The sequence below is a fragment of the Sus scrofa genome, chromosome 1 (assembly GCF_000003025.6).
Source record: "Sus scrofa isolate TJ Tabasco breed Duroc chromosome 1, Sscrofa11.1, whole genome shotgun sequence".
Lineage (NCBI taxonomy): Eukaryota > Metazoa > Chordata > Mammalia > Artiodactyla > Suidae > Sus > Sus scrofa.
In genome coordinates this window covers 242,283,276-242,296,822 of record NC_010443.5, presented here as the reverse complement: position 1 = coordinate 242,296,822, position 13,547 = coordinate 242,283,276, and the positions used below count along the sequence as shown (strand labels likewise).

The following is a 13,547-nucleotide window of genomic DNA, read 5'->3' as shown; positions in this document are numbered from 1 at the left end:
ACTACTATACCTTCTTACTGTCAATGAGTAAAATACTAAAAAGTGACCTGGTATCACTTCATTATCAGGGCATCGCCCTCTCTCATCCCTGTTAGGTATCTTGAAAAGACGCCCATCCTAGGAAGATGACACAATCTGAACTCCTGTCAAGATGTGTTAGCCACTGTGACACAAGTATGAGGTATCCACTTATGACTTTATTCTAAAATTGGCCTACTCTCCTTTGCACAGCTATATTACTTCAATGTTGAGGAAAAGGGGTGGAGGTGGGGGTGGATAGCTCTAGCTTCTTCAAAGACAAAGAAACTTTTCAATCAGGAAGAAGCTGAAATTTACCAAAGAATTCTTAATAACCATTAAAATAGTTTATAGCTGGATTTTTTGTTTGTTTGTTTCATTTTTTATGTAGGAGGAGAGAAAACCCCGGGGGAAGGAATCAGGAGAATGGGACTAATGGAATAGAGGAATCAAGAGAGCCCATCTCAAACAGCTTTCTTCTACTTCTTGAGAGAAAGATTCTCTGGCCAAACTGCAGGGGGCAGGAGTGAGCAGAACGAGATCACTCAGTGCTCAGTGGAAACATTACCTGGACAACTAGACCAACCTGGTATGGAGGACAAGCACCAAAAAGTGTTACCAGTATAGACATGGAACAGCAAACAGTAATAAGATCATTAGGTTGAGTGCTGGCAAATGTGAGATGTGGTTTTGTCTCAGCTCTCTTTCTAACTTGCTATTGTGCTTGAACAGGTCACACAACCTCCCTGGAATCAAACAGTTGAAGATTCACACCCTTTCTGTTTTCACACTTGATATCACAGCTGGTTCTACATTCCCCTCCCCTTACTTTTAGAAATCTATTTTACTATATATTTTATTTCAGTTACATGTTCTTGGTTCTTAACAAACACATTCTTTAGCCCCTCAACCACCTGGTGATAAATTGCCTAAAAGCCAAAATAGTGTTGGTAAATGGCATAATTTTTATCTTAAAAAATATACAGCATAATATTTAAAATGTTAAGCCCATAACCTCAAAACCCTATTACAGCATCCTGTGTTTTTGTTTTTGCATATTACTTGCCCGTTTTTTCAAATGATGCTAATAATTATTTTTTACTCAACTGAAAATACTACTTTTTAGTAATATTTAGTCCACATTTTATTGCTTTCCATAGAGCAGTGACCACTTAATGGAAAAAAATTCACACCTCTGATCTGCAGGGGCTCTGACTTACCTACAAGAAGCCTTCTGAGTAGAATAAATGAATTCACATTTTCCGTGGATGCAGTAACCATTGAGATTTTCAGGGCAAGGCATGTGGTTTCCAATATAAACATCTTCCCTTTGATCACTAGCATCTTAAAAGAACATAAACAAGGTCAATAAATAGTGAAATGCAAATTGAAAAATATGGACTTTCAAAGGTTCTGAGGCAATGAATAAATTCACCCCTCACTGGGTAATTTGGAAAGGAAATTTATCAGATAAGAGGCTGGATAAGAACCAAGGTCTCATTATGCCACAAACACAGCAGGTAGACTATTCAGATTCAAAGCATTTAAAAATATTTGCAAGATGTGACCACTGTAAGCTACTGCTGTTTAAAAACAATGTGCCAAAAAACAAACAAACAAACAAACAAAACCTAAACATCTTTGCTATGAAAATAAGCGCTACTTTTAGAAGAAAGCCCACCTATGTAACAGGGAAATGGAGTCAATAGCATTGGCTTTTGGAGAACTGATTTATAACCATTCACCTTGAGGCTATGAAACTGAGGCCAAAGAACACTGGAATGGCAAAAAACAAGTACGGGATTCTGAAATTTTAGGGTAAAAAGTTTATTTTGGAATGAAAACTATCGAGCATATTGATTTTTTTCCCAAATGAAAATAGTTTTGCTGTTCTTTTTATATAGGTTTTTCTTGGTCTGTGTAACTGTTAAAAACTTCAAATAATAGGGAACAAATAAAAAGAAATTTAAAATCACCCGAGATTCCTCTCTCCAGAGAACCATTGTACACATGTTAATGAACATCTGTTTGGACTTAGCGTATCGATTTCAACTGAACTGCACTGAAAACAGAAGAAAACTAAAGAGGAGAGTAATCCAACTATCAGAAATGAGAAGAGTCAGGAAGGAAAGACAGAAAAAAGGGCAGTAAAGACGAAGGCATGGGGAACCAATCTTCACAATCAATGAAATTCATTCATTCATTCATTCATTCATTCATTCTCTCCTATACCTGTTTCCCTCTTTCTCACATATATGCACATACTCATTCACATACTCACACAATCTGGAATGGATTTTTTTCTTTACCTTTTTTTCCTGGCGTTTACCTAAGACATTAATCCTCAGCTCTGTGGACTCAAGAGTTTTCCAAGGTTTATAGGCCTGTCCACCTTCAGGGAAAATCCCCAGGTTTCCTGCTATTTCATACAGGTCCAGCTTACAGACTGTGCATTATTATCATGTGACCTTGAGCACACCACCCCCTCTAAGCCTGAGATTTCACAACTATAATGTCAGGACCAGAATAGGTCTAAACTTCATGCGGTTTTGAGAGGATTATGTGAGATAATTTATGGATATACAAAGACCACTAAATCAACCAGTGCTCCATGTGACACATCATGCAACAACAGCAAAGGCTTGTCTCCCCCAAACATAATTAAAAGTGTTCATTTAAGCTGAAGAACATTAATGGAAACAAGAGGGATGAAATAGGAAGCTATGTGAGTATGGGAAGGGGAAAAGCAAGGGAGAACTGGGAATCAAGATACCAAATGTGAAAAAAACTAAAAAGGCAGATTTTTCCGGAGATCAAAATTTACATATGAAAAACTTTTAATGATTATTAAGCTCCAGGAGAGGATAACTACAGCAGAGAGTATCATGTCATCCCTCACAAGACCAAACTTATCCCACTTTACCTCGAATTTTATGTATTTACATTGTACTAATTTATACCTAGAACAAGAACTAAACTAGGAGAAACTGGACATGTAAATTCTCAAATTTTTAGGTATCTTTACTATTTTGTAACCTTAGTCACATCATTTTGTTTTGGGGGGCTTTTTGTTTGTTTCGCTTTTTAGGGCCTCACCTGCAGCATGCATTAGTTTCCGGGCTAGGGGTTGAATTGGAGCTAACGGCTGCTGGCCTATGCCACAGCCACAGTAACATGGGATCCTAGCCATGTTTGCACCTGCACCACAGCTCACAGAAACGCCGGATCCTTTAACCCAGTGAGTGAGGCCAGGGATCAACCCCGCATCCTCAAGGATACTTAGTTGGGTTCGTTACTGCTGAGCCACAACGGGAACTACCTTCTAAAGAGGTGAATGAGATCAACAGAGTCCAACAGAAGTATAATATAAGACAGGTATGTTAATTTTTCTTTTCTAGTAGCCATATTTTTTAAAAGTAAAAAGAAATAGGTAAATTATTTTTAATCATATATTTATTTAATCTAATGCAGCAAACAAATATCACAACATATAATCAACAGACAAAATTGTGAGACTTTATATTCTTTTTTCTTAATTAGGTCCTTCAAAATCTGGTGAGTTCTTCATGCTCAAAGCACATCTCAATTCCGATTGGTCATATTTCAAATACTCAGTAGTCACATGTGCCTGGTAGCCACCATATTGGACAGCACAGAATAGATGACTCACTCATTTATCATTTATGCATCACCTGTCATGCGCCAGGCACTCTGTTAGGTGCTGGGGACAGAAAAGCAGTTAAGATATACCCTGTCCTCAAGGGGCCTATAAGGTTTCCTGCAGCTCCCAAACTATAATTCTGCTGTTGCAAAAGAAATCAAGGCTTCCTTTAGGCTGCTATATTTCTAAGCACCCACTCCTGTGCTACAATACTCACAATATTGTCTTATAATTAGTTACGTTATTCTCTCTCTACCATGAAACTATGAGCTCCATGAGAATCTAGGTGTTTGTATCATTCATTTCCATATAACTCCTGACACCCAGAAAGTAGTACTTCTCTTGCTACAGTTTCAAACCGAAAGTGCTATTCTAACCTTCACAATCAAACCATTAAGTGACCTGAGGAATACAACTATCTCCCACAGCACTTCTCCCTGCAACTTCTCAGAACGTGATCTTTTCATGGTATGATATACCACAAAGTATACAATAATGGGACTATACAGACTGAGGTTTACGTACCAACCTATAATAATACAATTCCTATGCTATGTATAACAAAAAGACTGTTTAGGTCTAAAGAGACTAAGGCAATGTACTAACCTACCATAAGTCTTAGAAACAGCAGGAAATTTAAAGAATAATGCAGAGCTGAAAGCGATCAGAGAATTCAGCTGCATTATAGCAATAAGAAAACATTAATTAAGAGTGGGTTTTGAGAAATTAATAGATGAGTTATGACACCAATAGCATTTACTGAGTGAACTAATCAAAGAATGCGGTATCAGGCTCTAAAGAGAGCAAAGCCATATAAAACCTGGACACGTCTAATAAGACTCTGAAGTCTGTGTCTGTCACAGAGTCCAAATTCAGCATCCTGCTCAGTGCCAACACTATTCATTGCGTTATACCTTCACACTATTTCTGTGCACAGCCATATGCTCAGCTAAGCTACAGAAGGTATAAAGAAAAAGTGTACACAGCCCTTGCCCTTAAAAGCTTATAATGAGGAGTTCCCATCGTGGCTCAGTGGTTAATGAATCCGACTAGGAACCATAAGGTTGCAAGTTCGATCCCTGGCCTTGCTCAGTGGGTTAAGGATCCGGCATTGCCGTGAGCTGTGGTGTAGGTCACAGATGTGGCTCAGATCCAGCACTGCTGTGGCTGTGGCATAGGCCAGCAGCTACAGCTCCAATTGGACCCCTAGCCTGGGAACCTCCATATGTCACGGAAGCGGCCCTAGAAAAGGCAAAAAGACAAAAAAAAAAAAAAGCTAGGGAATCAACACACTCATACAAAAAGCTCAACAACACAAGGGAAGGGGTCCCACACGACAGTTTACAATAAAATGCCAAAAGAAGCTTTTATAGTCTAGATGCTATGGAAGTTAAAGTTCAAAGGAAAACTCATTTTAGGCAAAATAACCCAGAGGAGGATTCATAGAAAGGGTAGGATTCAAGTTAAGTCTCAAAGCATAGACAGGTTTAGATAGAGGAATGGCAGAAACCAAAAGGAAAGCATAATGCAACTGTTCTCACTCTCAAGAACCAAAGGTAGGAGTTCCCATCTTGGCACATCAGAAATGAATCCAACTAGGAACCATAAGATTGCGGGTTCAATCCCTGGCCTGGCTCAGTGGGTTAAGGATCCAGTGTTCCTATGAGCTGTGGTGTAGGTCACAGACACAGATCGGGGAGTTCCCACCCTGGCTCAGTGGTTAACAAATCCAACTAGGAACCATGAGGATGAGGGTTCGATATCTGGCCTCGCTCAGTGGGTTAGGGATCTGGCACTGCTGTGAGCCGTGGTGTAGGTTGCAGACGCAGCTCAGATCTCGTGTTGCTGTGGCTATGGTGTAGGTTCTCGGCCACAGCTCCGATTTGACCCCCTAGCCTGGGAACCTCCATATGCTGCAGGTTCAGCCCTAAAAAGACAAAGAATAAAAAAAATTTTTTTAATTAAAAAAAAAAAGAACCAGAGGTAAACGGACCTAGCAAGAGCTGTACATTCAGACTGAGGAAGGATTTAAGTCGAAATTGGAAAAATAAGCTGAAATCAGATTATGGGAAAATTTAAACCCCAGGTGAGAAAAGTTTTCTTAATCCCATGGACAACACAGACCCTGTTGCTTGATGAAAAGCAACCCAATGAAAGCCATGTTTTACACAAAAAGTTAAATGAGAAGTTCCCGTCGTGGCTCAGCGGTTAACGAACCCAACTAGTATCTGTGAGGACACAGGTTCTATTCCTGGCCTCGCTCAGTAGGTTAAGGGTTCGGGGTTGCCACGAGCTGTGATATAGGGTGATATAGGTCGCAGATGTGGCTCAGATCCAGCACTGCTGTGGCTGTGGAGTAGGCTGGCAGATGCAGCTCCAATTTGACCCCCAGCCTAGGCATCTCCATATGCCACAGGTGTGGCCCTAAAAACAAAAAAATAAAAAGTTAAATGGGAGTGGTTACCTAGGGCTGGTTGTTAGGAGAATGGAGAGTGACTGACTAATGGGTGTGCGGTTTCTTTGGAGGGCAATGAAAATGATCTAAGATTATGATGTGATGCTAGTACAACTCTGTGAACATCCTAAAAAAAAGAAACACCCAATTGCATACCTTAAGCAGGTGAACTTGTAAAGTATACCTCAAAAAGCTGTTAAAAAATTAACTGGAAGATCAAGGATCAGGGGAACTTAGGAAGACCAGATAGCCAATTAGGAGGTTACTACATAATCCAATCCTTATGCAGCATTTTAAACTCCTAGTCAACCTTTCTATTTTTTTCTTCTTTTTTTTCCCCTTTTTTTGGCCACCGCACAGCATATGGAGTTCCCAGGCCAGGGATCAGATCCAAGCCACAGTTGCAACCTACACTGCAGCTATAGCAATACTGGATCTTAACCCACTGTGCCCAGCAGAGGATGGAACCTGCATCCCAGCACTCCAGAAAAGCCACCAATCCTGTTGTACCACAGCAGGCACTCCAACCTTTCTATTTTGACTTCTGTGACACTGAAAAGCTTCAGCTCCTTCCTACCGAGGAATAGATATCAGAAACAGAGAAAAAAATAAATACAGCTTAAAGATGCTTTTGGAAAGTAAATGAGCTCAGACACTCAGATTTGAAAGAGTCCTTGGAGGCTCTTTGGTCTGATGAAAGAATTTCTTTGGTTATAACCCCGAGATCCCACTTCTACTTAAACACTTCCAGAGTTAAGGATTCAACATAATACAGTTAATTCCAATATTATCATATTTTCCTTAAGTTGAGTGAAATCTCTCTTAGGGTAGATTTCCCCATGTTTGTTCATCATCCAACCCACTTTCTACCAATGTTTTTTCTTAAAGTCAAGTGTGCCCAGTTCCATCCTTTTTATAGTTTGCAACAATCAACCCACTAACATTTAAGTGTTGAGTAAAACAGAACTGTCCTCTTTACTGAAGATGCTCTTAATACAGAATTAAGTAAAATGACTCGACTTCATAATATAAACAAGCAGTCAATAAACACTTAAAAAGGGTCCTCAACATCACTGATTATTGGGGAAAACATGAATAAAGCTATGCCCATTAGGCTGACTGCTTATCCCAAACCCAGAAAGTAACAAGTATTGGCAAGGACGTGGAGAAATTGTAACCCTTGTGTACTCTAGTTGAGAAGGTATTAACAGTAGAGCCAATAGGGAAAACAGTATGGTGCTTCCTCAAAAAATTGAAAGTAGAATTACCCTATGATCCAACAATTTCCTTTTGGCTATATACACAAAAGAACTGAAAACAAGGGAGTTCTCATCGTGGCTCAGTGGTTAACGAATCCGACTAGGAACCAAGAGATTGCAGGTTGGATCCCTGGCCTTGCTCACTGGGTTAAGAAGCTGGCATTGCCATGAGCTATGATGTAGACCACAGACATGGCTCAGATCCCGCGTTGCTGTGGTGCTGGTGTAGGCCTGCAGCTACAGCTCCGATTAGACCCCTAGCCTGGGAACCTCTGTATGCCGCAAGTATGGCCCTAGAAAAGACAAAAAAAAAAAAAAAAAAAAAAAAAAAGAACTGAAAGCAGGGTTTCAAAGAAATAGCTATATGCCCATATTCATGGCAGCATTACTCACAATAATGAAAACATGGAGGCAACCCAAATGCCCATCAATGGATGAACAGATAAACAAAATGTGGCGTGTACATACAATGGAATATTATTCAGCCTGAAAAAAGGAAGAAATTTTGACATGTGCTATAACACAATCTTGAAGGCATTACGTTAACTGAAATATGCCAGTCACAAAATGACAAATACTATACAGTATCTACTTATATGAAGGACTTAACACTATTCAAAAATCATAGAAACAATGGAGTTCCTTTTGTGGCACAGCGGAAATGAATCTAAGTAGTATCCATGAGGACAGAGGTTCAATCTCTGGACATGCTCAGTGGGTTAACGACCCAGTTTTTTTGTTGTTTTTTTTTTTTTTTTTTGTCTTTTTGCCATTTCTTGGGCTGCTCCTGTGGCATATGGAGGTTCCCCGGCTAGGGGTCTAATCGGAGCTACAACTGCCAGCCTACACCAGAGCCACAGCAACTTGGGATCTGAGCCGAGTCTGCAACCTACACCACAGCTCACGGCAACACCGGATCCTTAACCCACTGAGCAAGGCCAGGGAATCGAACTCGAAACCTCATGGTTCCTAGTTGAATTCATAAACCACTGTGCCACACCAAGAACTCCAAGGACCCAGTCTTGCTGTGAGCTGTAGTGTAGGTCACAGAGGCGGCTCAGATCTGGAGTGGCTGTGGCTGTGGTGTAGGCTGGCAGCTGCAGCTCCCAGTTGACCTCTAGCCTGGGAATTTCCATATGCCATGGGTGTAGCCTAGAAAGCAAAAAAAAAAAAAAAAAAAAAATCATAGACACAAAAAGCAGAATGGTGGATGTGAGGGCTGAGGGGAGAGGGAAATGAAGAGTTATCACTTAAAGGATATAGTTCCAGTTCATAAGATGAAAAGAGTTCTAGATATGGATGGTGGTGATGGCTGCACAACATCATGAATTTATTTAATACCATTGAACTATATACTTAAAAAATGGTTAAAATGGCCCATGCTGTTATATACATTTCATCACAACTTTTTTTTTTTTTTTGTCTTTTATCTTTTTGTCTTTTGTTGTTGTTGTTGTTGTTGTTGCTATTTCTTGGGCCGCTCCCGCGGCATATGGAGGTTCCCAGGCTAGGGGTCGAATCGGAGCTGTAGCCACCGGCCTACGCCAGAGGCACAGCAACGCAGGATCCGAGCCGCGTCTGCAACCTACACCACAGCTCACGGCAACGCCGGATCGTTAACCCACTGAGCAAGGGCAGGGACCGAACCCGCAACCATCACAACTTTTTAAATTGCCAAAGAAATGACTCTAAAGGTAAGCCTAATGACAGGAGGCTCAGAAGAGAGAATATAGAAAACTGAGTTCAAATTTAGACCTCCAGTCCTCCAAAAGGTATTTTTTAAGCACCTGTCACCTTCCAGGCACTATAATAGTCCCTGGAGTTTCAGGCAGTGGCAATGTAAACAAAACGTTAAGTGCAAAGACCCATGAGGCAGCTGAATATACAAAACAAGTGCTTAAAGAAAGATTAAGGTAGAGAACAAGTGTTCGACAAGGTGATAGCTGATAACAGATTAAATATTCTGAAGAAAACAAACAAGATGGCAGAACTGATTTCTAGAATAATTGTGATACAAAAGAATGAGCACCAGGGCTTAGAGTCAGAAGTTCTGCTCGTTGCCATTCTACACAAGCCACCAAAATCTCAGTTTCAGCTTCATTCATCTGCAAAATGACAATAACATGGTTGTGATGAGGATTAAACATGTGAAAGCACCAGACATTGGATTAATAACTTCTGAACAGACGAACAGCCTACTGCCTCTCATGAGCCATATAAAACATGCTGTAGACAGGCAGACTCACCAATGACAAGAACTTTTAGCACAGCCAGGCTACCGACATTGTTTTGTTAGAAAACAAAAATTCAGTGACACAACAATTAATACTCAAAGTAATCTTGGGCAGCAGACAGTACTGCCCCCACTTTGCAGATGTGATCAATGAGGCTCAGAGCGATGAGATCACACAGTCTTTAACTATGAACCAAGTCTGACTTCAGAGCACAAGCTCTTAACTGTCACACTATTCTTTCACCGAGCTAGCCTAGGAGTGAGTAGGGAACAGACAAAAGTGGAACATCCAAGCACCAGCTCTCCAAGCCAAGAAAATAAGATAACTTCAAAGAGCCGAGATTAAAAGGCTTAAAAGATGTAATAAAGCACGGTTTCAGAAACCAAGGCAGCGATGAAGCCTCGAACAGCAAGCATTGGGCACAGAATGGTCCTGTCTAAACAATGCCCTTGGGTGAGTGGTGACAAGCTCTGTGAACAACAGCTGCAACTGCTAGTTTCAGAACGATGTGTGTGTGTATGTGTGCATGCAAATGCGAGTGTGCACATGTGTGCATACAGTATAAAAAGTGTGCCTGAATGATTAATGGGGACCTGCTATAAAGTATAAGGGAATATATTCAATATTCTATGATAACCTATATGGGAATGGATATGTGTTTTTATATAATCAAAGCACTCTGTTGTGCAGCAGAAATGAACAACATTGTAAATCAACTACACTTCAGTAAAAAAAAAAATTTAAGTGTTCTTGGTCACCCAGTGGCTCCTTCCACTCACAGAAGCATCCAGAAACAAATCTGTCACTGGAGGCAGTGGTTTCAAATACAAAGGAGAGTATGGTTCTAAGTGATGTTGTAAGAAAACCCAGCTCCAGATGGGTTATCTGCCAAGGCGTGTTGCACTGGCTATTTGTCCTGGTCCATCCATGTACCACTCAAATAAAGTTATCAGGAGTTGCTATTAACGATGAAGACAAGCACCTAGAAGGTGCTGCTGAGGCCACAACAATTACTGAAGACTGCATCAGTAACTCTAGGGCTCATTATTTTTATACACCTCTAAGGTTCAGAAATTCAATATACTCTCTCTGGCTTCACCTACACCACTGTGCACCCCAAGCCCCATCACTAACACACCCTTCCCTAATCTTAGTCTCCTTGGACCCTATCAGAGAATTATTTGCCTAGGTAGAAACTCCTCCCTAGCTCCAACACCCCCTCCAACACCCCCGATCTCTCCGGTCTAAATCCCAATGTTTTCCTTATCAACACTACCTCTTTCTCTCCTAGCCAGTCCACTTGCCCAGTGAAACACCTTTTCCACTGTGAATAAACTCATCCACCGCCTCATCTATTCCCTTAGTAAGTACTCCTTTCATGCCCCTGATACACCAAAATCACATTCCTCCTACATCCCCTCCCTTCCACCTCCCCCTGCTGTGCTAAGCACCTGTCACCTTCAGATCAGCATCCCACTCTCGTCTTTCACCAACCTTCCTCTCCCAGGGTCTGTCCCATCCACCTACACAGCCTTCTAACCAGCCACATCCTGACTTTCTACCATGCTCCACAACACACGCCCCCAGCCTTCCTTCAGTGATCTAGCAACTGGCACAGTCTTACCTTTGGATGAAGGAAATTGATTAAGGCCTTTTTTAAAAGGGCAAACAAGCTGTACTAAAATATGGAAACAACACTCATTAGGTAATGGAAACAACATATTATTAGTGTGTCTGATATCCCTGATCAGCAGGAGCAGAGACTACTGAGAGGATGAGGTCAAAGATAGGGTGAGGGCTGGGGTGAAGGTGAAGTTCAGGAATGAAGCAAGAATGTCTTGGTAATAAAAAGGTGTTATGGTTAGAGTTTAGGTTGCATGAAAATATCTTTGGATAAAAATGGCCACATTAAAATGTCATTTGCCACAAAGGAACTTTCTAGGTGGATGCAAATGTTATAGACTGTGGAAGGTATAGTGCAGATGGAGTATATCCATTTGTCAAAACTGATAGCTAACATTTGTGCATTTCAGTGTATGTTAATCATACCTCAAAGAAAAAAAAAACCTGTAAAAATAAGAACAATGATAATCCAGTGGGTGGAGGTGCAGAGACAAAACAAGAATGACTGTTAACTGTTGAAGGTGACTGGGTACATGAGGTTGATTAAACTCTCCTATTTACTGATGTTTGAAATTTCTATAATCAAGCTTTTAAAATGTCACATACCCAGCTCCCACCCACCTCATGTCCAGCCATCATATCTTTTATGATTTCAACATCTACAACAAAGCTTCTAACACTGCAATTTCAGCATTTACCACAGGTTGTCCAACAGCCCAAGAAAAGCACTAATTCAGCCACCCTGGTGGGCATTCAAATACTTCATTTCAGGAACACTCTTCTCCAAGATCGCAGCTTTATAAGATTTCCTACCAAGCACTATCTTCCAATTTTTTATTTTTTTATTTTTTGGTATTTTAGGGCCACAACCATGGCATATGGAAGTTCCCAGGCTAGGAGTAGAATCAGAACTGCAGCTGTTGGCCCACACCACAGCCACCACAACTCGAGATCTGAGCCATGTCTCTGAACTGCCCCACAGCTCACGGCAACACCAGATGCTTATTAACCCACTGACCAAGGCCAAGGATTGAGCCCGTTTCCTCGTGGATACTAGTCGGATTCGTTTCCGCTGAGCCACAACAGCACTCCCAATCTTCCAATTTTTCTTGCTGATGCTGCGTTCCTGCTTTTCACTTTGTAGCCTCCATCCCTAAATCCTATTTATCTAGTCCTGGTTATGTACTACAGACACAAATATTTACCAAGGGCCTCCTATAAATGCTTGTGAGAACAAAAAACAAAAGTGAATGGAGTAAACATACAAAATCAAGTTCCCCTCTGATCTCTATTCCTTACTATGAGAGTATTTAACTCTTTCACAGTCAGGATTTCATCTCCTAATTCTCTAGAAACTCCCTGGTCCCACATCATCAATGATACCTTTGTCTTCAAATAAATGCTCATCTTCTAATACCTTATGCAGCATTTTAAACTCCTAGTCAACCTTTCTACTTTTTTCTTCTTCTTCCTTTTTTTTCCCCCTTTTTTGGCCACTGCACAGCATATGGAGTTCCCAGGCCAGGGATCAGATCCAAGCCACAGTTGCGACCCACACTACAGCTATAGCAATGCTGGATCTTAACCCACTGTGCCCAGCAGAGGATGGAACCTGCATCTCAGCACTCCAGAAATGCCACTAATCCTGTCATACCACAGCGGGCACTCCAACCTTTCTATTTTGACTTTCGTGCCACTGTACCTGTCTTGGTTTTCCCCCTTTGGATCCTCTTTCTGCTTTATCTTCATTGGGACTTCCTCTCCTTTCTAAATAACAGTGCTATCCAAGGGAACTTTCTGCAATTCTGGATATGTTCCATATCTGTGCTGTCCAGAATGGTAGACATGGGTCAGATGTGGCTACTGAACACTTGAAATAGAGCTACTATGACTGAGAAACAAAACTGTGAATTCTATTTCATTTTAATTTAAATTTAAATAGCCACATGCGGTCACCGGCTATTCTACCAGACCATGCAGCTCTATACTCTCTCTCACTCATGCTCAGGACTTCAGTTATCATCTCTAGATCCAAGGACTGGCTCACACATTTACACTAATAAGCAAAGTCATGTGGGTAAGTTCCACAAGCAACTCAAACTCCAAAACAAAATTAATCACCTCTACCATAGCCACCTCCCTTACCATACCCCCAAACACCTTTCCCCTCTATAAAGAGAATCTACCATCTAAGTCATCTGACTTGAACTCTCCATCCTTCATACCTAAGCAGGATAGATTCCTTCTGAGTTTACTTAAATGACCTGCCTGCCTCCAGTACAAGGCGTATAATAATC

At 41.0% G+C, this 13,547-nt stretch overlaps 1 protein-coding gene across 2 annotated transcripts in view; it reads right to left on the bottom strand.

Annotated features, from left to right (window-relative positions):
* TMEFF1 (transmembrane protein with EGF like and two follistatin like domains 1) overlaps positions 1-13,547 on the bottom strand; it is a 94,924-nt gene that overhangs the window by 13,056 nt on the left and 68,321 nt on the right. For both annotated transcript variants that reach the window (XM_005660298.3, XM_013993712.2), the window contains exon 8: positions 1,239-1,362. In XM_005660298.3, coding sequence (XP_005660355.1) covers positions 1,239-1,362 — 124 coding nt within the window. The remainder of the gene's footprint in view (positions 1-1,238; positions 1,363-13,547) is intronic.